The sequence below is a fragment of the Gorilla gorilla genome, chromosome 3 (assembly GCF_029281585.2).
Source record: "Gorilla gorilla gorilla isolate KB3781 chromosome 3, NHGRI_mGorGor1-v2.1_pri, whole genome shotgun sequence".
In the NCBI taxonomy this organism is placed as follows: Eukaryota; Metazoa; Chordata; class Mammalia; order Primates; family Hominidae; genus Gorilla; species Gorilla gorilla.
Window position 1 is genome coordinate 138,851,496 of NC_073227.2, and position 26,049 is coordinate 138,877,544.

The 26,049-nt window shown below is 36.7% G+C and overlaps 1 protein-coding gene across 1 annotated transcript in view; it reads left to right on the forward strand.

Annotated features, from left to right (window-relative positions):
• Window positions 1-24,280, forward strand: part of METTL14 (methyltransferase 14, N6-adenosine-methyltransferase non-catalytic subunit) — a 25,987-nt gene extending 1,707 nt beyond the window's left edge. The window contains exons 2-11 of the mRNA XM_019025955.3: window positions 890-978; window positions 2,343-2,430; window positions 4,493-4,573; window positions 4,940-5,027; window positions 7,345-7,435; window positions 10,055-10,196; window positions 13,421-13,513; window positions 16,790-16,906; window positions 18,452-18,662; window positions 22,825-24,280. Of these exons, the coding sequence (XP_018881500.1) occupies window positions 890-978; window positions 2,343-2,430; window positions 4,493-4,573; window positions 4,940-5,027; window positions 7,345-7,435; window positions 10,055-10,196; window positions 13,421-13,513; window positions 16,790-16,906; window positions 18,452-18,662; window positions 22,825-23,129 (1,305 nt within the window). The 3' untranslated portion in view covers window positions 23,130-24,280. The remainder of the gene's footprint in view (window positions 1-889; window positions 979-2,342; window positions 2,431-4,492; window positions 4,574-4,939; window positions 5,028-7,344; window positions 7,436-10,054; window positions 10,197-13,420; window positions 13,514-16,789; window positions 16,907-18,451; window positions 18,663-22,824) is intronic.
• Window positions 24,281-26,049: the final 1,769 nt, after the last annotated feature.

The window sequence follows — 26,049 nt, forward strand, 5'->3', positions numbered from 1 at the left end:
AATAAGTTACATTATATAAGCTGATGCCTACAAAATGTTTAACATGGTACCCACAACCCTGTGCAAACACTGTCTTATCTGCTTTTTTTACTTATTGCTATTGCAGGTTGAATATCTCTTATCTGAAATGCTTGGGCCAGAAGTGTTTTGGATTTCAGATTTTTTTCAGGATTTGGAATATTTGCATATTACTTACTGGTTGAGTATGCCAAATACCAAAACTCAAAATCTGAATGCTTCAGTGACCATTTCCTTTGAATGTCATGTCAGTACTCAAAAAGTTCCAGATTTTGGAGCGTTTTGGATTTTGGATTTTCAGATTTGGAATGCTCAATTTGTATTAAATCGTGTGTATTACTTCACAGGAAATTGGCTAAAGTGTCTTATTTTCAAATACAGATGGTTCCAGACTTACTATCATTTGACTTAACAATTGACTTTATGATGGTTTGAGAGAGATAGGCATCCAGGCTGCTCAATGACTTACGGTGGAGTTGTGTTCTGATAAACCCATCATAAGTGGAAAATATTGTAAGTTGAAAACACACTTACAACGTTTATTTTGAAACAGATTTACTTTCAACTTACAATGGGTTTATCAGGACATAACCTCATCATAAATCAAGGAGCCGCTGTATAACTGAAAGCATAAAATGTTTTGCCAGCTGTCAAACTCATTCTTAATTAATGCGGTTTTTTTCCAGAGTTTTTCCAGTTTGTCTTGCAAGCTGATTAATTCATTGCTTTGTGTGTGTGTGTGTGTGTGTGTGTGTGTGTGAATTAAGCTGTTTTTGTTTTTTAAGTATTTAATATATTAAATGCTGCTACAAATGCCCAGAAAGGCTATCCAATGCATTGTAATCTAATTTCTGATTTTGCCTTTTCTCAGTTGGGAGCTGAAAGTGCCGACAGCATTGGTGCCGTGTTAAATAGCAAAGATGAGCAGAGAGAAATTGCTGAAACAAGAGAAACTTGCAGGTCAGTCAGATAATTCTTTTTTTTTTTTTTTTTTTGAGACAGGGTTTCACTCTGTTGCTTAGGCTGGATAGGCTGGAGTACAGTAGCATGATTATGGCTCACTGCAGCCTTGACTCCTGGGCTCAAGTGGTACACCTGCCTTGGCCTCCCAAAGTGCTGAGATTACAGATATGAGCCACTGTGCTGAGGCAGGTGGATCACTTGAGCCCAGGAAGTCGGGAGTTCGAGGCCAGTCTGGCCAACATGGTGAAACCCCATCTCTACTAAAAATACAAAAATTAGCCAGACATGGTGGCGGGCTCCTGTAATCCCAGCTACTCAGGAGCCTGAGGCAGTAGAATTGCTTGAAACCGGGAGGTGGAGATTGTAGTGAGCTGAGCCAAGATTGTGCCACTGCACTCCAGCCTGGGAGACAGAGTGAGACTCTGTCTCAAAAAAAAAAAAAAAAAAAAGTGAAAGGATTACTGTTTTAATAAATAACCCTAGGTAGGTATGCAGTGTATTAAGAAAAGCATCAAAATAATGATTTTAGACACAATGGTTTTTATTGTCAGTTCATTAATTATGAAATATTTATTTTCTGAGGATAGTAAGTTCCCATTTGTAAAGTACTTAGAAAATGGAATGTTAGACTAAGAATTAGCATATATACTATAAATAAACAAGTATATTTAAACATTTTTTTTGGAAATAGAGTCTCGCTCTGTCACCAGGCTTGAGTGCAGTGGCGCAATCTCGGCTCACTGCAACCTCTGCCTCCAGGGTTGAAGCAATTCTCCTGCCTCAGCCTCCCCAGTAGCTGGGATTACAGGTGCGCGCCACCACCCCCAGCTAATGTTTGTATTTTTAGTAAACATGGGGTTTCATCATGTTGGCCAGGCTGGTCTCGATCTCTTGACTTTTTAATCTGCCTGCCTTGGCCTCCCAAAGTGCTGGGATTACAGGCATGAGCCACCATGCCCAGCCTAAAAATTTTTATAAAAGAAAATATACTTTATCCTAAAAGTGGTATTTATTTGGTAGTTCAGAAAGCATTTCAAAATTTTTTCGCTATTCTAGTTTTCAATTTGGACTTCTGTTTTGCTCAAAACAGATTAAAATAATACATACTATATAAATTTATTTTCAATATATCCCTTATAGCAGCTTATTTTCTCATTTGGTTGCTTTCTCATAAAAATGAAACACAGAATTATCAATCAGGTTATTTGACTTTTTGGATGACTTATAAACTGCGTAGATAGATATTCTTTAATCAGGAAAAATTTGTCTTGTTCTGTTTTTATAACCTGTTTATTATTATTAATAGATACATTTATACATCTTGTATATATTTATGGGTAATATTTCTGTTTATTTTTCAGGGCTTCCTATGATACCTCTGCTCCAAATGCAAAACGTAAGTATCTGGATGAAGGAGAGACAGATGAAGACAAAATGGAAGAATATAAGGCAAGTAGAGAGTGAAATAAGTTTATGGTCAAAGAAAACATAAATCCAAATGATAGATTCATATCCAGGAAAACAAATTTGATGGAAAGCCTAATTTTAAGATGTGCTAAAATAATTGTCAGTGGCATATGTTATCACCAGTTACATTAAGACCATTATATCAGTTTTCTTATCTTTTTCTTTTCTTTTCCTTTTTTTTTTTTTTGAGACGGAGTCTCGCTCTGTCGCCAGGCTGGAGTGTAATGGTACAATCTCGGCTCACTGCAACCTCTGCCTCCTGGATTCTAAGGGATTCTTCTGCCTCAGCCTCCCAAGTAGCTGGGACTACAGGCGTGCACCACCATGCCCAGCTAATTTTTGTATTTTTAGTAGAGACGGGGTTTCACCATGTTGGCCAGGATGGTCTTGATCTCTTTACCTGGTGATCCACCTGCCTTGGCCTCCCAAAGTGCTGGGATTATAGGTGTGAGCCACCGTGCCCTGCCAGTTTTCTTATCTTAATGCAAGAGTTATGTGGATTAAATGAGGTTATATATATGAGGCACTTAGCATAATGTCTGGTAAGAACTAGGTAATAATATTCTTTTTTTTTTTTTTTTTTTTTTTTTTTGTGAGACAGAGTCTCACTCTGTCGCCCAGGCTGGAGTGCAGTGGCGTGATCTCAGCTCAGTGCAACTTCCGCCTCCTGGTTTCAAGCCATTCTTCTGTCTCGGCCTCCCGAGTAGCTGGGACTACAAGCACGCACCACGACGCCTGGCTATTTTTGTATTTTCAGTAGAGACAGGGTTTCACCATATTGGCCAGGCTCGTCTCGAACTCCTGACCTCATGATCCACCCACCTCGGCCTCCCAAAGTGCTGGGATTATAGGCGTGAGCCACCATGCCTGGCCAGCAGTAGACAATAATATTCTTAAAGATGACTGAGGATATAAGTGTATCATAAACTTTGGGCCCAGTGTGGTGCCTCACGCTTGTAATCCCAGCACTTTGGGAGGTCAAGACGTGCAGATCACTTGAGGTCAGGAGTTTAAGACCCTCCTGGCTAACATGGTGAAACCCTGTCTCTACTAAAAATACAAAAAATTAGCTGGGCATGGTGGCACATGCCTGTAATCCCAGCTACTCAGGTGGCTGAGGCAGGAGAATCGCTTGAACCCGGGAGGCAGAGGTTGCAGTGAGCTGAGACCATGCCACTGCACTCCAGCCTGGGCAACAGAGTGACTCTGTCTCAAAAAAAAAAAACAACCACAAAACTTTGGGTAATTGATTGGATCAGATTTTGAGAAGCTGCAGTAGTCTTTTTTGAGGAGTTATTATTCCATGTTAACAATATTGGATAGTGTAATCAAGATATTTTTAGGATTTATGGCCTGGACTACATTGTAGAAATATTTCTGAAAGAGGCTCAAGAAAAACCCAACTTCTAACTTGTAATTGCAATATTTAGTTGAAATAGTTGAAAGTATTATGGTCCAAAAAACTTACTTTTGTTTTTTCAAGTTAATTGTATATAATAGAGATAAGAATGTGTAGTTTCAATAAAATCTCTAGAAAGTTCAGTGAAATAATACCTAATCTCGTGAATATTGTTTTATATGTTGCAGTTCTGATAATATGTAACTTAAATGTTTGTGACTATTTTTTTTTATTAATTAAAATGTTAGTGATTATTTTAGGTGGAACTATATGCAGTTGCTGATATTCTAACCTTTTTGACCTTTAAGCATAGCAGTTTCATATTGCAACGTTGGTGGTCGTATCTTTCATGACTCAAACTAGACTCTAACACTTACAGTATTGTATATGAGATAAATAGTTTTAGACAAATCAATCAACAAAATAGTAGTTACAGTAATATGATAGGAAATTTTTTTATGAAAATAATCAACTAGCTAGATCTAATGATGGGAAAGCAAAGACTTCAATGTTTGACTTTAATGCTAATTTAAAACATTTATTAAATCTTAAGGAAATAAAATATGTTGAGTTTTAATCAGGATGTGATAATTAGAGAAATAGCCTCTATTTGTAAAATATTTACTTAATCTTATGTTTTTCAAGGATGAACTAGAAATGCAACAGGATGAAGAAAATTTGCCATATGAAGAAGAGATTTACAAAGATTCTAGTACTTTTCTTAAGGTAAAATAAATAATTTTCAAATTTTGTAACTCTTCATATTTAAGCTCTATACCTGAAAAGATTTTAAATACCTGTTTGTCTTCAAGATGTTTTTTAATTATTGAGGGATCATTGTTATAAAATAAAGATTATTTAAAATTACTCATGAAATAGTCTTCTGATATTTGGCTATTTAGTGTGAGGTAACAGTATATTAATATCAGTAGCTACTGAAAAGTAATAATTTTAGTTGTATTTTCAAATATTACTAATTTTTAAATCTATCAATTGATTGCATTTTATATCACCTTGTAATAGAAAACAGTACAGATAATTTATCTGCCATTACAATGCATGTTACAAATTTAATTTTGTTTTTTAATTTAGGGAACACAGAGCTTAAATCCCCATAATGATTACTGCCAGCATTTTGTAGACACTGGACATAGACCTCAGAATTTCATCAGGGATGTAGGTATGTCAGGTTTGTTTGGACTACGCTATTGCTGACTCTCAATTACATGCATGTAATTTATACAATTTGTGGATATTTCTAACAAAATTATTTTTCCAGCTTGACATCTTTTTTTCATTCTCAGTGCTTCTGGTATACCTTCTTTTTCTTTTCTTTTTTTTTTTTTTTGAGACAGAGCCTTGCTGTGTTGCTCAGGCTGGAGTGCAGTGGGGTGATCTCTCTTGGCTCACTGCAACCTCTGCCTCCCAGATTCGAGCGATTCTCCTACCTCAGCCTCCCAAGTAGCTGGGATTACAGGCACCCCCCACCGTGCCTAGATAATTTTTGTGTTTTTAGTAGAGACGAGGTTTCACCATGTTGGCCAGGCTGGTCTGGAACTCCTGACCTCAGGTGATCTGCCTGCCTCGGCCTCCCAAAGTGCTGAGATTACAGGCATGAGCCACCACGCCAGGCCCTGTATACCTTCTTTTTCTATAATCGATATTACTATTTTTTTGTTTGTTTCTTTTTGGCTCCAGTTTGGTACTATGCCTGTTCTTGCATTTTAGACAGATTTATTGAGATAATACTTACATACTGTACAATTCACTCAAAGAGTTTTTTTTTTAATGTATCCACAGAATTGTGCAACTGTTTTCACAATCTATACTAGAACATTTGCATCTCCCCTAAGGAAGCCCTGTACCCATTAGCAGTCAGTCCCCATTTCCTCTCTCTCGTCTACCCCTTCTCAGCCTTAAGTGTCTGCTGATCTACTTTCTATACGTTTGCCTATTTTGGACATTTCTTGTAAATGAAATTACACAACGTGTGGTGGTTTGTCACTGGCTTCTTTCACTTAGCATATTTTTAAGGGTCATCAATGTTGAAGCATGTGCCTGTACTTCATGTTTTTAAATTGCCAAGTAATATGCTATTGTATATGTTTACCTTTCTGACAACTACTCTCTTGTGTTTCCAAGCAGCTGCAGGATTTTACATTTTTACTAACAACGTATGATGGTTCCAATTTCTTCACATCTTTGGCACTTACTATTATCTGTTTTTTATTGTAGCCATCCTAGAAAGTGTGAAGTGGTATTTTACTGTGGTTTTGATTTGCATTTGCCTAGTGACTAATGATATTGAGCATCATTTTTTATGCTTATTGGCCATTTAAATATCTTTTTTAGAGAAATATCCTAATACTTTGTGTATTTTTAAATTATTTCACTGTCTTTTTACTATTGAATAACAAGAGTCTTTTATATATTTTCTTTGTGTGTGGGTGTGGGTGTGTATTTTTTACATATTCTGAGTACAAGTCTCTTACCTGTTGAATAATTTGCGAATATTTTCTCGCATTCTGTGGGTCACTTTCTTGATAGTATATTTTGTAGCACAAACATTCTATTTTTGATATAATCAAATTTAGTTTTTCCTTTGTTACTTGTAAGCAACATTACTCTTGAAGTAGAGAAACTAATTTTAATGTTTTTATAAGCAAAATGTAGATGTAGCATAAAAATTTATGGTTAAATTGTATAACCAGATTTAGATATAAACTGCTCTGTTCTTAGGATACCTGCCTCCCCAAGGCAAAGAAAACATACTTAGAAAACTATTACAGATTGAGGAGAAGTTGTACCTTCTGTTTTATAGGTGATTAGAAGCTGACTCTGCTGTCTTGAAACTTGACTATAATAAAATCTTCAAATTCATTAATTGAAATGTGATCTGCAACCACTGACTGAGGAAGCTTTACAAAATCGTTTTCTTTTTTTCTTTGATATTAAAGTTACTAATATTTGTACTTTTGGTTTTTAAATTAGGAAGTTCATATAATTTATGTTGTTATAAATGTGCTTCCTGTTTGGGAAGAAAAGAAACACTCATTTTCTTTGCTTTGAATAACTATCCAAGAAATTAAGTAAAAATCTTAACAATCAGGTTCTTTAGGATAAGGTTTTTTTTTTTTTTTTTTAGCTAAGAGGAAGGGGGAAAAGAATCACACAAGAAAGGTAGTTGTTTTTTTTTTTTTTTTCCTGAATGTTAAACTGGATGCTAGGGGCGATGGTTTAACTTAATAAATATGTGATATTAAGTGGCTTATTGACTTGGACTGGGTTTTAGAACATCTGAGTTTTTACTTGTATGTCATTAGTTATGAAATCTGCATACATATTGTTTAAAATTATTAGAAATTAAGCTTCCTTAAAAGATATGAGTCAAGTGGCATGTGTATTATTTTGTTTTCTTGAGAGGGCTCATAACTTTTGAATTACTGATATTAACTTCAGTTGAGATGAATTCAGAATTTACTATTTTTTCTGCTCAGGTTTAGCTGACAGATTTGAAGAATATCCTAAACTGAGGGAGCTCATCAGGCTAAAGGATGAGTTAATAGCTAAATCTAACACTCCTCCCATGTAAGTGTTTTTATTCAATTATTGTTTATTCCCAGCTCAGGCTTAAAGTATCAGTTTGTTTATCCTATAACCTTTTTTCTTTTTCCTAAATTCAGCACTTATGTTAACATGCTTTATTACTCTGTTTCTTCTCTCTGCCTTTTTGTTTTTTAAAGGCTGGTGCTCATTATGTTGCCCAGGCTTGTGTCCATCTCCTGGGCTCAAGCAATCCTCCCACCTCAGCTGGACTACAGGCATTTCAGCCATCACTCCTGGCTCTATTTTTCTTTCTTTCTTTTTTTGTTTTGAGATGGAGTCTTGCTCTGTTGTCCAGGCTGGAGTGTGGAGTGTAGTGGCGCAATCTTGGCTCACTGCAGCCTCCGCCCCCTGGGTTCAAGTGATTCTCATGCCTCAGCCTTCTGAAGAGCTAGGATTACAGGCATGCACCACCATGCCTGGCTAATTTTTGTATTTTTAGTAGAGACGGGGTTTCACCATGTTGCTCAGGCTGGTCTCAAACTCCTGACCTTGGGTGATTTGCCCCCCTCAGCCTCAAAATGCTGAGATTACAGGCATGAGCCAGCGTACTGAGCCCTATTTCTTCGTTATAGCAAAAATGTTAATTTGAAGCTCTGGTGCTGAGTTCAGAGTGGGCTCTCAGTTTTTTTTCAGCTTTTCAGATAATTTGCTTAAAGTGCCTCTAAATATTTTTTCTTCTTAAAAGTCATCCAAGTCAGGCATGGTGGCTCACCCCTCTAATCCCAGCACATTGGGAGGCTGAGGCAGGTGGATCACCTGAGGTCAGGAGTTTGAGACCAGCCTGCCCAACATGCTGAAACCCTGTCTCTGCTAAAAATACAAAAATTAGCTGGGCATGGTGGTGCACGCCTGTAATCCCAGCTGCTCGAGAGGCTGAGGCAGTAGAATCGTTTGAATCTAGGAGGCAGAGGTTGCAGTGAGCCAAGATCGCACCATTGCACTTTAGCCTGGGTGACGGAGTGAGACTCCGTATTCTTGATAGCTTACTTAAAATGCCTTTAAATGACTTCTTGTCAAGTAATTTGTTTGTTAAAGGAAGCTTAGAAAACTTAGATTCAGGAAAGGAAGAAAACAAATATTAATTACAGCTTAGCATTCTGAGATACTATTCTTAACAATTTAGAATATGATAATTCATTTCAACCGTTGCTAAACAGAATAATGTTTTCCTCAGAAATGTATATGAGATCTTTGAAATTGGAGAATTTAGCTTTGAATGTTTTGTACATTTAATGATATGATAAAATGTATTTTGGGCCGGGTGCGGTGGCTCACACCTGTAATCCCAGCACTTTGGGAGGCTGAGGTGGGCAGATCATTAGATCAAGAGATCAAGACCGTCTTGGCCAACATGGTGAAACCTTGTCTCTATTAAAAATACAAAAATTAGCTGGGTGTGGTGGCGCACACCTGTAGTCCCAGCTATTCGGGAGGCAGAGGCTGAGGCAGAAGAGGTGGAGTTTGAACCCAGGAGGTGGAGTTTGCAGTGAGCCGAGATTGTGCCACTGCACTCCAGCCTGGCAACAGAGTGAGACTCTGTCTCAAAAAAAAAAAAAAAAAATTGTATTCTGTAAGTCATTAGAAGCACCACAGAATGTTTTAGTATGTGGAGAGGAAGTCTAAGTATACTCTAATATTCATCATATTTTAAAATACACCTTTACTTGCTTGCTTATTTACTTATTTATTTATTTAAATAGAGACAGGGTCTCACTGTCTCTATTTTGAGACCAGGCTGGTCTCAAACTCCTGGGGTCAATTGATCCTCCCACGCTGGCCTCCCAAAGTGTTGGTATTTTAGGCATGAGCCACCATGCCTGGCCTAAAATACACCTTTAATGAGATGTTGAGGTGGGAAGATCACTTGAGCCCAGGAGTTTGAGATTGTAGTACTGTATAATCAGGCCTGTGAATAGCCACTGCATTCAGCCTGAGCAATATAGTGAGACCTTGTCTCAAACAAACAAACAAACAAACAAACAAACGAAAACCCATTTACATTTAAAGTATTTTAAATTTAAAATATTTTCATGCTATGTGAAAATAACTTTTCAGTAAAGGCCAGTAATAACTTATATTAGGTAGCATGAAAAGACTCTTAATAGAAACATTTTTACTAATGAAAAAACTAATAAAAGAAAACTATATGAAAACTGTGTTTTGGGGGAAGAATTTAAAGCTTACAGAGAAATGGGTTTTCTAACTGAACAATTGAGAATAAAACAATGTGATATTCCTTAGAAAATTCAGATGAGAATGGAAAGGGGTTCAGAGACATATCTGAGTATGGATTTTTAATATTGAGAGAAGAATAGATTCTGGGTGTACATGGGGAAAATAGGACTTTTACTATGTAGTTTAATTACGTTCATGTCTTAAGAAAGATCACTGGTGGATCGTTTAAGTCTATACTGAAGAAAAAAAGACTCAATAAAAAGGCCTTTAGTAATTAGCTTACTGATTACTTTGTAAATAGTGTTTAGTAATAATGTTTAGTGATATCTAAGACATTTCTTTCATTACCATCTGTTAAGGTACTTGAAAATCTTATTTAAAAAGCATTTTTTAAAAAACCTCATTTTTAATGCTTTAATCAAATAGGTACTTACAAGCCGATATAGAAGCCTTTGACATCAGAGAACTAACACCCAAATTTGATGTGATTCTTCTGGAACCCCCTTTAGAAGAATATTACAGAGAAACTGGCATCACTGCTAATGAAAAATGCTGGACTTGGGATGATGTATGATCAAACTTTCTACATTGTAATGAATTATTTATTTTCAAATGAATATGTTTATTTGGTCAGAAAGTGAGATAATAAATATCATCCCTACTTTTGTAGGGATTATAAATATAGACTTATAGTGTAAATTATAGCTGAAGGTCCAAGGTACATTGACTAATATTACATTATCTTTAATTTGAGCCTTCTTTTCAAGGCAAAAATTGAGCAGATAGAAATGAATAGGCTGTAGAAGACTTAAAATTTTGGTCTTAGAGTCCTTGGCTATGTAGTTAGAGAAGTTTAAAAACAGATGGAATGATTCATAATTCATTCTGCATTTGATTAGTTTCAGTAAACATCAGAGCTTGTTTATATATATAAAAACATGATTTCTACTCTTTAAACAGCTTACAGTGTAGTAAAGTATGGATAAATAGCCTGTATGGACACATAATTACAATTTTGTTGATTAAACGATGGAGTCCTGCATAAGATGAGATGAGAACAACTGACCAGTCCTGGGTAGATGGGACATAGGAACATAGAGGAGGTGACACCTGAACAATATAAATAGATTAGTTGGAATTAGCCAAGAAAGATGTGGGACGGGGGTTACAAACAGAAGGAACAACAAGAACAGAAGGGATAGAGGCAAACGACTATCTGGTTGTGGGGTGGAGGTCCTGTATGTAGGTTGGTATTGTTGGAACACAGATTGGGACTATCTTGAGGTGATGTGTTAGGAGTTGGGACTTTTATTCTGAAGACGTTAATAAGTCTGAAGAGTTTTAACCAGTTTAGTAAAAAGGTCAGATTGGTGTTTGGAAGCTGGGCTAGAGTCTGGGAAAGAATTCTGGAAAGATGGCCGGGTGTGGTGGCTCATGCCTGTAATCCCAGCACTTTGGGAGGCCGAAGAGGGCGGATCACGAGGTCAGGAGTTTGAGACCAGCCTGACCAACATGGTGAAACCCTATCTCTACTAAAAATACAAAAATTAGCCGGGTGTGGTGGCATGCACCTGTAATCCCAGCTACTCGGGAGGCTGAGGCAGGAGAATAGCTTGAACCTGGGAAGCGGAGGTTGCAGTGAGCCGAGATTGCGCCATTGCACTCCAGCCTGGGCGACACAGCAAGACTCTGTCTCAAAAAAAAAAAAAAAAAAAAAAAAAAATTCTGGAAAAAGGAGAGCAATTAGAAGACTCTTTCTTAGAGTAACCTAATGCTGAGATGAAGGGACGCTGAATTAGGGTAATAGGAATGCAAAGAAGGTGATACATTCAGTAATGTTTAGGCAGTAGATTTGGTAAGATTGAGTGATTGGGATGAGAGGAAGAGTTAAGGATAACTCAGGGTTTCTATCTTGGGATAGGTGGATTGAATTATCACCAACTGAGAGTGAGTTTCAGAAGATGAGCAGGATTAGAGAGGTTAAGTAATACTGAACAAGTCGATTTCTAGGTATATGTGAGACATTCAAATGGAAGAGGTCATAGGAATAAAATATGAAACTCTAAGGACAGGCAGATCTGGTTTCAAAATACATATTTTAGAGGATTATCACATAAAATCCATGTAAATAGATGAGTTTATCCTGGGATCATGTCTCAGGATAAAAATGTGGACTGACATTAAAGCCGGGAAAACATTTACATTTAAAGACTACATATAAAAGAAATTTAAAAACAAGTTGTTCGGTGATGAATGAAGAGAACCAGGAGAGTATGAATGTAATGGAAACCAAGGGAACAGTGAGTTTCAAGGAGAGTGTAATCAGGAGCGTCCTGCACTTCTGGAAAAGATGTGGGGCAAGGAAAGGACTGAAACTGGAAGACATGTTTCTTAGGAAACAGATTAGAATCTTTGCATGTCCCTTTCTGAGTTAATGGTAGTTACTACTCTTAATAATATCTATTTTTCCAAGATTTACCTCTAATTCTTCCTCTTCCTTGAAACTTTTCCTATTAGCTTTAGTACTCCTAGCACTTTTATTTACATTTGTATGGCTCCTATAATGTAAAAATTTTTCCCCTTCCCTGTTTAAAGTGTTATCTGTGTTTATTGTTGAAAAATCAGAAAAGTGCACAGAATGTGGTATTTCTAAGACTTAAGGTTAAAGACTTAATGCTCTTGATATTTCTTGCAGAGAAGTTTTCCAGATAGGTATAAATTTACATTCCTTTCAGTAGTGTTTAAGAATGTCTAGTTAGCCATATCCTCATTAAAGTTGAATATTAATATTAAAAACCATTTTTTATCAGTTTGATCAAAAGAAAAAATTTAAACAATGAATCTGATTATGTCCTTTATTAATAATTATGCAGAATTTTGTTTTCTCTAGCCAATCTGTGAGGTTTCAGCAGTGAAGGTACAAGAACTTCAATTATATATGATAAACTAATACAGTTTTTAAAATAAAGAAATTCTATTTTATATGCAAATTCTTGATTTCAGTTTAATTTCACTGTACTTCAACTCTGGCTGGCATACTGAAAAATTTTGTCTGGCCCCAGAGCCCTAAGTTCTTTAACTTTTATGAGATACTGTCCTAAAGAAAGTGCCAGTAGTTAATGTAATAAACAAAATGTAAATAAGAAAAATGTTTGGGTTTCACAGGTATTCTTTTTCATGTTAGAGAGTCGGTAGTGGTCATTGTGTTTTACTTAAGAACACAAGCATTAAAGTACCAACACTTAACTTTTAGAATTAGTGTCAAAAGAGAATAATTTTTTTTTTTTTTTGGCATTTGAGACTCAGTAGTAATCGTAGCAAAATATGTATATTGATTTATTGAGAAGTTCTTCTGTAGACACTGGATATCACAGTCCTCCCGAAACATTTATTGTTATATTTTAATTTTAATTTTGTCCCTAACATTGGGCTTAGTTAAGTGCTTCATTCTTTTTCAGTAAATGATAAAACATTGCTGGAGAATCTGTCTCAAGCTCCATCTTAAAAGATTGCATAAGTCTATAGCTATTGTTTCCTATAAGCTCTTTCCATATAACAGCAAGTGTATATATGTATATATGTGCACAGGTGTGTATGTTGTTTGTATATAAAGTAACAAAACAATAGAACGAGTAATTTTAAGGATAACATTTATTTTCTATTAGTTCCTGATGGAAACTAATACACGTAAAGAACACATCTATCCTAATAAATCTTAATTGTTATTCTTTTGGATTTAGGATGAATGGGAAACAAAATACTTTTATGCAATATCGTTTTGATTTCTTACAGATTATGAAGTTAGAAATTGATGAGATTGCAGCACCTCGATCATTTATTTTTCTCTGGTGTGGTTCTGGGGAGGGGTTGGACCTTGGAAGAGTGGTAAGATGGTGCTTTTATAAAGTGGATTTTTTAATTAATAAGAAAAAAATGTAACAGTATGTTGCATAGGATGTTTGAAAGTGGATGTTATTTTGTCCTTTGTTTCTTAAATAATTCTAAAATAGTGAGAAAAAAAAAATGTCCAGAAAAGAACATAAGAAAGGCAATACTTGTAAGTTAGTTTACCAGCACTAGGGAGGAATGTGTAGCTCTTTCAAAAGACACTTCATTACAAGTACAGGAAGAGAACAGCTTAAAGATTTGAAACTCCAAATTATACCTCAAAAATGAGCTGCTTGGTATCATTTACAATTCTTTATGAGTAGCTAAAAAGTGTTCTATGAGTAGCTAAAAGTATTCAGGAGCATTGGCTCCTGAAATCCAAATGGAAGTCAAATAAAATTGGAAAAGTAACACAGCATATGGAAGACATGAATGAATGAGAAAGAAGTTATAATACCTGAACTTATTTTAAGTATCTGATATTTAATTGTATTTCACAGCTTTTTTATTTTTTATTTTTTTATTGGAGTTTTTTTTTTTTTTTTTGAAACAAGGTACCAACTCTATTGCCCAGGCTGGCGTGCAGTGGCACAATTGTGGCTTACTGCAGCCTCAACCTCCTGGACTCAAGCAGTTTTCCCACCTCAGCCTCCTAATAGCTGGGACCACAGGCACACCACCACCCCTGGCTAATTTTTTTAGTATTTGTAGAGATGAGGTCTTGTTATGTTGCCCAGGCTGGCCCCAAACTCCTGGGCTCAAGGGATCCTCCCACCTCAGCCTCCCAAAGCGTTAGGATTACAGGCATGAGCCACCACCCCTGGCCCTGATTGGCCTTCACCAAAAGGAACAAAATAATATATATGCTGTTTTAAACAAGAATAACAACAATATTATGACTAGGTATCAGGAGTCTTAATTTTGCTCTCAATTCAGCTGCTATGCAACAGTAAGACTTTGGGCAAAAAGATACTCACTCTTGAGGGTCTCAATTTCGTCACATTTTATTGGTTGACACTTCGTTTTTATGACATATTATTTATTATACACCAAACTATCTCATTTAATGATTCCAATTTGGGGAGGTATCCATTTGACAATTGAAAAATTTAAGTAGGATTATATGAGATAATAAGTATGATTATATGGAAATAAGATTGTGCCCAAATTCTGAAATTCTACAATTACTGTATATTCTTCATATAAATAGTAAGGCTGTTGGGTAACATCATTGCTTCCATCATTTATTAACTCCAAGGTAAACTATAACTGTATTTCAGTTGGATATCTCCATTTTTTTGGTGTTGGCTCTTCAAGATGCTATAGAAAAGTAAGAGCGAAACATATGTGTTTTTATAGGTATATTGGTGTTTACTTTGTTTTAACTTTAATATCTGACTTTGATCTTTCCTCTCATTCCCCAAATTAGATTGAAAATGATTAGAAGGTTTTTATCTTTTTTTTTTTTTTGAGACAGAGCCTTGCTCTGTCGCCCACGCTGGGGTGCAGTGGTGCGATCTTGGCTCACTGGAAAACTCTGCTTCCCAGTTGAAGCAGTTCTCCTGCTTCAGCCTCCTGAGTAGCCATCCAGGAGGTTTTTATCTTATTTACTTAATGTAGAAGTTTATCATACTGGTGAGAGTTTGGCGAAAAATGATTTAAAAAATAATTCAGCATGAGAAATACTCATGAGATTTTGATAAATTAGTGGATTAGGGCATGTAGAATTTAGGTCATAGTGATGTTAATGACACCTGGTGCAAAATAAATATTTAGTAACAGGAACAGATATTGATCTTGATTTTGGAGATTTTAAAATAAAATTCTGCTGGGCGCAGTGGCTCATGTCTGTCATCCCAGCACTTTGAGAGACAAAGAGGCGGGCAGATCACTTGAGGCCAGGAGTTCAAGGCCAGCCTGGCCAACATGGTGAAACCCCATCTCTACTAAAAATACAAAAATTAGCACGGCATGGTGGCACGTGCTTGTGGTCCCAGCCACTTGGGAAGCTGAGGCATGAGAATCGCTTGAACCTGAGAGGCGGAGGTTGCAGTGAGCCAAGATTACCACACTGAACTCCAGCCTAGGTGAGACTCCATCTCAAAAAATAAAATAAAATAAAATTCTAAGTTTCATTTTGAGGTGTTATCTTACATTACCCAATAAGCATTCCTGAAAAGTGTATGTTTTATACTCTATCTTTTTTTTTTTGGTTCAGGGGGAACTCCCAACAGGATTTCCTGTGGTGGAAAGGAAGCTTGTTGGAAGGTTTTATTATTATTATTATTATGATTATTATGATTATTATTATTATAATACTTTAAGTTCTGGGATACATGTGCAGAACGTGTAGGTTTGTTACATAGGTATACATGTGCCATGGTGGTTTGCTGCACCCATCAACCCGTAATCTACATTAGGTATTTCTCCTAATGCTGTCCCTCCCCTAGCCCCCAACCCACCTCTACTATATCTTGATATGTACTTGATCATCATACCAGCAATACTGTACTTATTTGTTTATTTTTCCCTCCTTTACTCTTAAGTTGATGGGGATAGGGACTGTGTCTTATTCATGTGTTTATTTCCAGCAGCTAACCAGCACTGGCATATGGTAGACTTTCAGTTGTCACTGTGAGCAATCGTTTAGCTGGTATTCGTTTTATGTTAATGTATAACAGCTTCTAGGACATTAAGGTTCACATCTCTGTTTTCTAGATTATATAGAGATGAAAGTACCATTTTACCCAACAAAGAGATACACATAACAATTTTAAGTTTGAACATTTTTACAGTTGTATTAAATATAGAAATAAGGTTTTATAAGACTCTCATTTGAAGTTAGCGTTTAGAAAATTTTCAATAGTATGTAGCTTTGCCAGAGAATAGAATATTGAGGTGGCAGGAATCAAATTGTGTTTTGGATTATTTTGTGATTACAGAAGGTCTGAGTGCTTACATTTTAAAACCCCATGTCCATTGATGACAATAGAATGTAGAATTGGGAGATGATGTAATCCTTTCTGTGTTTTGATATTTAACTATATATATGACATTGATATCCAAAAGATATATATGCATTCCGTATTATGGCTATGTTATTTAAAGACTGGCATTTCTTTTTATATTCTACACTGAAACAAAATTACCTTGAAACCTTGCAATATAGTGTCTGAAACCTCTAGAAAGTTTTTTTTAATGCTGGTCGTTATTGTTAAGTATTGTTTATTTCTTTAAGTTAAGGATTTGTGTTTAAAATTCTTTTGTTTCTAGTGTTTACGAAAATGGGGTTACAGAAGATGTGAAGATATTTGTTGGATTAAAACCAATAAAAACAATCCTGGGAAGACTAAGACTTTAGATCCAAAGGCTGTCTTTCAGAGAACAAAGGTATTGCCTTTACTGATTTGTTTTTTTTAATTTTCGTGATTTTCTCTCAAGCTTTTCCAAATAACTATATACTGTTTAATTAACTTTAGTGAAAAGGTCCTTTTCTTAGACTTGTAAAGACAGCATTGAGCATTACAGGAATACATCCAAATTAGTTTTAAAATGTTTTATTCATTATCTTAGATCAACCCCACCATGCTAGAAAGGGGAGTATATATTCCTCCATGTCCTAAATGCCATATTTCTAAGTTAGATAAAGGCTTTTGATCACACTGACCCGCAGAATTTTTCTAAGCTTAGAAAGAAGAGATAGCAAGACTCGAGTTGGCCAGCTTAGAGATGTATTTCTCTCTTCTTTCCTTCTTTTTCCTTTACAATAACCCCTGAGAACTTCTGTTTGTTGTGACTCTGCCCTGCTAGTATCAGGCTTTAACAGTTTTTGTTCTTACTTTTTAGGGAGCCACTGGTGGGAGGGTCTTTCTTATTAAGTCTTTTTTGTACTGGAATCATGCCTAGGTAATGAGGCCTCCGTAAAATCCCAAGACGGCTTGGAGAGCTTCTGGGTTGGTGAACCTGTGGAGTTTCTGGGACGGTGGTCTGCTTGGAGAGGGCACAGCAGCTCCATGCCCCATGCCCCATACTTTTCACTATGTGTCTCTTCCATCTGGCTGTTTTTGAGTTGTATCCTGTTATAATAAATAGGTCATAGTAAGTAAAGAGCTTTCCTGAATTCCTCGAGCTGTTCTAGCAAATGATCTAACCTGAGGAAGAGGTCATGGGAACCTCTGACTTATAGCCGGTTGGTCAGAAGCACAGGTGACAATCTGGACTTGTGATTGGTATCTGAAGGTGGGGCATTCATGTGGTTCTCAGCCCTTGACCTGTGGGGGTCTGCACTAACTAGGTAGATAGTGTCAGAATTGAATTGAATTATAGTGTTGATGGAGAAGTGGAGAATTGCTTGGTATGGGAAAAACCCACCCATCTGGGATCAGAAATGAAGTATTCTGAAAATACTGAGTGTTGTGAGTGCATAGAAGAGTTTGTTTTTCTTATTTACATGGCAGTCTTTCCTCATCCAGAGATCCAGGTTTTCCTGTTGTTTTGTTGCCCATAGAACTGTATCTCACCAGAAATGGTGGCTCACTTCTGTAATCCCAGCACTTCGGGAGGCCGAGGTAGGTAGACCACTTGAGCCCAGGAATTTGAGACCAGCCTGAGCAACATGGCGAGACCCTGTCTTTACAAAAAATTTAAAAATCAGCCAGGTGTGGTGGTGTGTTCCTGTGGTCCCAGCTACTTGGGAGGCTGAGGTGGGGGATCGCTTGAGCCCAGGAGGTCAAGGCTGCAGTGAACTGAGATCGTGCTACTGTACTCCAGCCTGGGTGACAGAGCGAGACCCAGGCTCAAAAAGAAGAGAAATAACTGTATCCCAAAGATTCGGAGAAATGAGGATTGTTTTAGAATTGAGGACATCAGAAATGTGAAAGGTTTTGGAATGACTGTTGATGAAAACAGATTAATTGGTCTGCTCTTGTTATTTAGGAACACTGCCTCATGGGTATCAAAGGAACTGTGAAGCGTAGCACAGACGGGGACTTCATTCATGCTAATGTTGACATTGACTTAATTATCACAGAAGAACCTGAAATTGGCAATATAGAAAAACCTGTAGAAATTTTTCATATAATTGAGCATTTTTGTCTTGGTAGAAGACGCCTTCATCTATTTGGAAGAGATAGCACAATTCGACCAGGTAGGACCTCAGTTAACAACAACTTTTATGATTCTTTGGGTTATGCATGTCAAGAAATAGGACATGGTGCGGTGTAAAATAAAGTTCTTATGCATTTGATTCCTTTTCTTGCTGTACTTCAAATATGAACAGTTTCAGGTCCACAGCAAAATTGAGAGGAAGGCACAGAGACTTTCCATATACCTGCTGCCCCCACACAGGCATAACCTTTCCAGTTATCAGTATCTCCCAACAGAGTGGTACATTTGTTACAAATGATGAACCTACATTGACACGTCATAATCACTCAAAGTCCGCAGTTTACATTAGGACTCACTCTTGGTTGTAGTAATTCTGTGAGTTTGGACAAATGTATACTATCCACCATTATAGGATCATACTCAATAATTTCACGGCCCTAAAAATCCTCTGTGCTCCACTTATTCATCCCTACCCACAACTCTTGACAACCACTTATCTTTTTACTGTCTCCGTAATTTGCCTTTGTCAGAATGTTACATAGTTGGAATCGTATAGTATGTAGCCTTTTCAGATTGGCTTCTTTCATTTGGTAATTGGCATTTAAGATTTCTCCATTCCTTTTCATGGTTTGATAGGTCATTTCTTTTTAGTGCCGAATAATATTCCATTGGATGTACCACAGTTTTTATATCCATTTACCTACTGAAGGACATCTTCCACGTTTTGGCAATTATGAATAAGCTACAATGGAAATCTGTGTACAGGTTTTTGTGTGGTCATAAGTTTTCAGCTCCTTTGGGTAAATACCAAGGAGCACAAATGCTGGATTGTATGGTAAGAATGTTTAATTTTGTAAGAAACTGCCAAGACTGTCTTCTGAAGTGCCTGTACCATTTTACATTTCCACCGGCAGTGAGAGTTCCTGTTGCTCCGCATCCTCACCAGCATTTGGTGTTGTCAGTGTTCAGGATTTTGGCAATTTTAGTGTATGTGTAGTGGTATCATAATGTTGTTTTAATTTACATTTTTCTGATGACATATGATGTAGAACATCTTTTCATATGCTTATTTACTATCTGTATGCCTTTTTTGGTGAGATGTCTTTTAAGGTCTTTGGCCCATTTTTTATTTGGCTGTTTGTTTTCTTATTGTTGAGGTTTAAGAGTTACTTGTATATTTTGGAGAATAGTACTTATCAGATTTGTTTTTTGCAAATATTTTCTCTTATTCGGTGACTGTCTTCTCACTGCCTTGTTGCATGTTTATTTTTATTTAATTTCTGCTTTTTTATTTTCTTTCTACTTTCTTTGGATTTACTTGCTGTCTTTCTATCTGAAGTATTTTTAGATTGATATTCAGGTTAGGGGTACAGGTTTAATTTTGTACTTGTAAACTACTAGTACAAAAAGAAAGAAACAAATTGAATAGGCAAGAGTTTCAAGAAAGAAACTCTTGCAAAAATTTAGTATTAGCTACATGCAAATAAGGAAGAAAAATTTGATGGATCAAAGTGTAGATGTTTGGGAGTTAGCCATATAAATAATAGTATGTGCAATTGAGAGTCTGTTCAAGAGACCTTAATTTATGGCCAGGCACTGTGACTCAAGCCTGTAATCCCAGCACTTTGGGAGGCCAGGGTGGGCAGATCACTTGAGGTCAGGAGTTTGAGACCAGCCTGGGCAACATGGTGAAACCCTGTCTCTACTAAAAATACAAAAATTAGCTGGGTGTGGTGGTGTGTGCCTGTGATCCCAGCTACTTGGGAGGCTGAGGCAGAAGAATCACTTGAACCTGGGAGGCAGAGGTTGCAGTGAGCCGAGATTGTGCCACTGTACTCCAGCCAGGGTGACAGAATAAGACCCTGTCTCAAAAAAAAAAAAAAACAAAAAAAGACCTTAGTTTATTAAGTTGCTCCTCAAATACACTTCTTCCTCAAGGAAATAGCCTAAGGTATTTCACATATACCTTAGGAATACAATTTACCATTGCTTTAAAATAAAATTTACAGATAACTATGTGAGTCAAATACACTCTGAAGCCAGAAAATTTTTTTTTTTTTTTTGAGACAGGTTCTCACTCTTGTCCAGGCTGGAGTGCAGTGGCACGATCTTGGCTCACTGCAACCCCCGCCTCCCAGGTTCAAGTGATTCAGCCTCCTGAGTAGCTGGGACTGCAGGCGTGTGCCACCACACCTGGCTAATTTTTTGTATTTTTAGTAGAGATGATGTTTCGCCATGTTGGCCAAGCTGGTCTCGAACTCCTGACCCCAAGTGATCGCCCGCCTTGGCCTCCAAATTGCTGGGATTACAAGTGTGAGCCACCACACACCGAAGCCGGACTATTTTAAACTTACTCTGTTCTTAGTAATACCTTTAGAATTTCTAGTAAAACACAATGTTGCCGTGCAGAATTTGGAAGAGAGGGGAATCCCTTGGACTTCTATAGCCAGTTTACTCTGCAAGGATTTCCATGTTTTATGTAAGAGACAGTATAGCAAGGGAGACAGAGTATTAGTTATTTTTATTATATCTTTAAATTTTCTGTTTCTTATTCCTTGTTTGTGGTGTTGTGTTCCACATATATTGAATATTATCTTCCATAATACCACAAACATGCCAAAAAACAAACTAGAAGGCAGCAAATAAAAATCTCATAGGTTTAATAGTCACTGAGAGCCCATAGGTGTGGAATGTGCTCTTGATGATGGTATCTGCCAGGTAATACATAAAAGACACAGTATAATTGACCTTTTTTCCTTCAACTATTACAAATCTTACTGTATTCGTGCACTTTTAGAAAGTAAAAATGTTTTAAAAAACAATGAACTAAGTATTGTACAGAAATGGCTACTGTATTTTAGAATGTGATCCTAGTGAAATATTTTTCATTTTATAGCTTTTTATGATGCATCTACTTTTCTAAGAAATAACCTAAGGATGATGGGCAGATATATTATAAACCTAATTTTGCAGATAAATAACCTAATTCTTACAGATAATTGGACCTGTCCCAAATAATGCTGTGTCTTTTATAATGCTCCAGAGGCATATTTTCAGGGTCCCCTGCAAAGGGCATGTCTGTAAGAGTCACCACACCCAAAGAACCCCAGAGCACGGTGTCTGTATTGGGTATTTGTAGTTCCTTCCATTCTAAAGACAGTTTAATCAATCAGAAAATATCCTTATTACAAGCAAAGTTGTCTAGCAATATAATTGGCAAAATAGCTTTTTACCTACAGAAGTATAATGTGCAGTGGAAATTCTGAGAAGAAATAATTTTCATTTCATGTAAGAAATATATTTGAATTGGATGTTGAAGGGTGGGATTTTTAACAGGTTGACAGGATAGAAAAGAAAATAATATGGGCACAAAAATCGGGGTTAGTATAGAAGCAGTTACTATAGTAGTTCATTGTTTTCCTTAGAGGTTCATGAAAAGCATTAATGAGAAGTGTTATTGGAAAGTTCATTCAGCCATCGTTGTAAAAGATCTTAGATTTCATATTTATGAATTTGGGCTTTGTGGAAACAGTTGGAAGGTTTTTGAGCAGAGAAGTGACATGTTTTAAGCTTTGCTTTAGGCTTTCTACTTTTAGAGGGAGGAGAAGCTATAGGTTGGGAGATCATTGCAGTATATATGTGTGTCTGTTACACATGTGTTATATGGTAGGGTATTGACCTTGTAAAAAAAAATAAAGGCTTAAATTTGAGGGTGGCAGCAGAAATGGAAAGATAGGAATGAGTGGGAGTAACATGGTAGTGGTTGAATTTCTCAGACCTATCAACTGAGAATATTTTCTAGTTAGCAAGTGTAGAGCAAAAGTTGGTTCCAAGATTTTAATCAGAAAATGGCACCATTTACATAAATAGGAAGATTATATATAATTTATTACAGTTTCACTAAACCCAAACTCAGTGTAATGTATAGGATTTTTTTTCTCTAAGTTCTATTCTCACAAAAGATAGTACGTGGATGAGGAGGATATATTACAAAAGTTACAATCTAGGAGGAGAAACAAGATATATACCTGTGAAATCTTTAAAACATGATCACAATTAAGTGCCATTCTGTAAAAGAGATCAGTATTGGATGAATGATGGGGACATCTTTAAGAATGCATTGGGGATTTGAACTAGCTTCTAAAGAATTAATAAGAGAGAATTGCAAATAAAAAGTATAATCTTTTTTTCCTCCATTTCAGGCTGGCTCACAGTTGGACCAACGCTTACAAATAGCAACTACAATGCAGAAACATATGCATCCTATTTCAGTGCTCCTAATTCCTACTTGACTGGTTGTACAGAAGAAATTGAGAGACTTCGACCAAAATCGCCTCCTCCCAAATCTAAATCTGACCGAGGAGGTGGAGCTCCCAGAGGTGGAGGAAGAGGTGGAACTTCTGCTGGCCGTGGACGAGAAAGAAATAGATCTAACTTCCGAGGAGAAAGAGGTGGCTTTAGAGGGGGCCGTGGAGGAGCACACAGAGGTGGCTTTCCACCTCGATAATTGTTGAAGACATTGAACCTATTCATCCTCCTTTAACCTTCTTTATTGTAATTAAATTTCAAGTGGGAGACTTAACTTTAGAACTCACTTCCAGCTTGCACTTTGCTTTAATTTCTCTGAGCTGCAGGAATGTCTTAGTGAGCCTCGCTTGCAGTTGTCACACACACTGTCTAGTTTTTTTCAGGATAAATGAATGATTCTGCCTTTTGTTATGTGCATGAACAGAATGGAACAACTCAAGTAGCTTCATCTTCAGAGACTGAATTTATTCTGATAGACTTCAGCTAATTACAAAGGATTTTGCTAATTTTGGGGAATAAATAATGGAAAAAGATCCAGTCTGTGGTATCATGCTAGTGCTGACAGGGCCTTGATAGAATAGAGTTGGAAAAGATGGTAAGCTTCTGTCAGGGTTTTAACATTTTCTTGATGAAACAATAAAAAGAGGTAAGCTTTTTTCTTCTTTTTTTTAAAGTTTTAAATAAACTCAGATATAATTTGAATACTGAAGAAATTAAGAGACTTTGAACAAAATCTCTTCCCAAATCTAAATTTGATAGGGGAGGTGGAGATTCCAGGGGTGGGTGAAAGAAGAGATGGAACTTAGCAGGCAGACTTAAAAAAAAAAAAAAAAAAGTTCATCATCATAATCTCAATTTTGTGGCTATGACTCCTAATCACGCTTCCTAAGAAGCAAAGGAGGACAAATATTCATGTGCTGGATAGCACTGTGGTGTGGACTTGAACTTGGATTGACCTTAAATTTTATATTCCTCAAATAAAAGAGAGGCAGCAACAAGATACCTCATTATCAGATGCTTGGTTTATACATTTTGGGACTAAAATACTTGGTGATGAAATGACATACACCTTTAAACTTGTTATGGAGATAGTTTAATGTAAAACCAACTACAGAAAACCCTCAACTTAAGGATACAGCTTAGAAATTGGAACTGCAATTGCCTTTTATTAAAACCATATGGTGTGATGTTTGTTTTTAAAATTATATAAGACTTTATGCTGTCACTTCTCTTGCTGTACTGTAATTCATGTTTTAAATGAATTTGATAATGAAATTATACTATTATCATTCTTGATGAATACTTTTCTTATTTTTATGATTTTTCTAATGAAACTTTAAACTTTTGAGATTTGAGAGTCTGTTTTCTATAAGTAGAATTACTGTTGTTACCAAATGAAAAAGGACTGACCTAAAATCAGTCTCTTCTTTTGGTCTGTGGTAGATTTTAATGGCCGTTCTGTGCTCATATATACCTAAGATGAGATTATATTACATCCACCAAAGACTCAGTTTGAAGATAAGGAATGAGTGATAGAAGAAATAAGGCTGAGATCCTTAAAAGCCTAATTAATTTAACTTGCTTAACCCATTAGTACTATCTAGTACAAGACCCCTTTTTTTTTTTGCTGAAATTATGGTATATTTTCAACTTCACTAATTACAAATTATCTAGATTTAGAACTCTATATGTCAGCTTTGACCTGGGAATGAAGTCAGGATAGAGAAATTCCACTTGCCTGTGATGGGTCCTTTGAAGTATCAGCTAAGGAGTGACCCTGTCCTATACACAGGGCTCTCTATTACGTTCCATACCCTGAGCCTACCCAAGGTGACATTCCTGGAGGAGGTGACATTCCTGCTGTTTACATGGCATAGGCACCTGTGAGATCAGTGTCACAATTTCATCTTAGAAAGAGGTAGGTATGGCTGCTTTGTCGGTTGAAAGTTAAGGGGAGCCATGATCTACCATATTTAGGAAAAAGTTATTTAAAAAAGAGCAGATGGTGGAAAAAGAATGTAAGACCCAGAATTTATCTCTTTGACAATGAATCTGGCCTTTTTAATAGCAGGATGGAATTGATTCACTAGTTTTTGCTGACTTTCACTTTCAGTAAAGGTTGAGGTATTGTTTTTGCAATGACTGTGTATTCATTGAGGAAAGGTTTCCAATGAAATTTCATTACTCTGACCTCTTCTAATTTTTGATCTTCTTTATATTTACATGTCTTACATTCCACAAAATTATTTAGAAATGCTGGGCATGGTGGCTCATGCCTGTAATCCCAGCACTTTGTGAGGCCGATGTGGGTGGATCACTTGAGGTCAGGAGTTTGAGACCAGCCTGACCAATATGGAGAAACCCCATCTCTACTAAAAATACAAAATTAGCTGGGCGTGGTGGCATGTGCACGCGTGTAATCCCCACTACTCGGGAGGCTGTGGCAGGAGAATTGCCTGAACCCAGGAGGCGGAGGTTGCAGTGAGCCAAGATTGTGCCACTGCACTCCAGCCTGGGCGACAGAGTGAGACTCTGTCTCAAAAAAAAAAAAAAAAATTGTTAGAAATAAATTTTTAGTTGGTTTATGCACTAATTTCTTACTGGGGATAGAAGCTAATTATTGTTAAATAACCTAGTTTAGAAGTTAGAAGATCAGCATGTCTGAGTTTTTACAGAATTATAATTCATGGTATTCCAAACCAACTGTTGATATTTATTTCCAGTGAGAACCATTTTCCCACTGACCTTCCTCCTTTCAGAGGATGGGGATTAGGAGGCCCAAAGTACTGATTGAGTAGGAATACTTTTTTACTCTTCTTCACTGTGGAGAAAGAAGAGGGCAGGTAGTTGATGATGTCAGGTAGAACAGATTTTATGGTGTGGAATACCATACCCAAACACAGATGAATCAGATTAGACCACAGAATTGTGGTGATGGCAGTCAGAATGTAATACGGTCATCATGAAACAGCACAGTGTGAGAGGTCAAGGTGTCAACCTGGGAAGTGAGAATCAAGCAGGAGTGTGGCATGGCAACCAGCTCACAGATCCAGAGTTGAGAGGGATCACTACTGCAGCAGCTCTGCTCTGTTACTCTGGTAAGTAGTAGAGCCACTTTA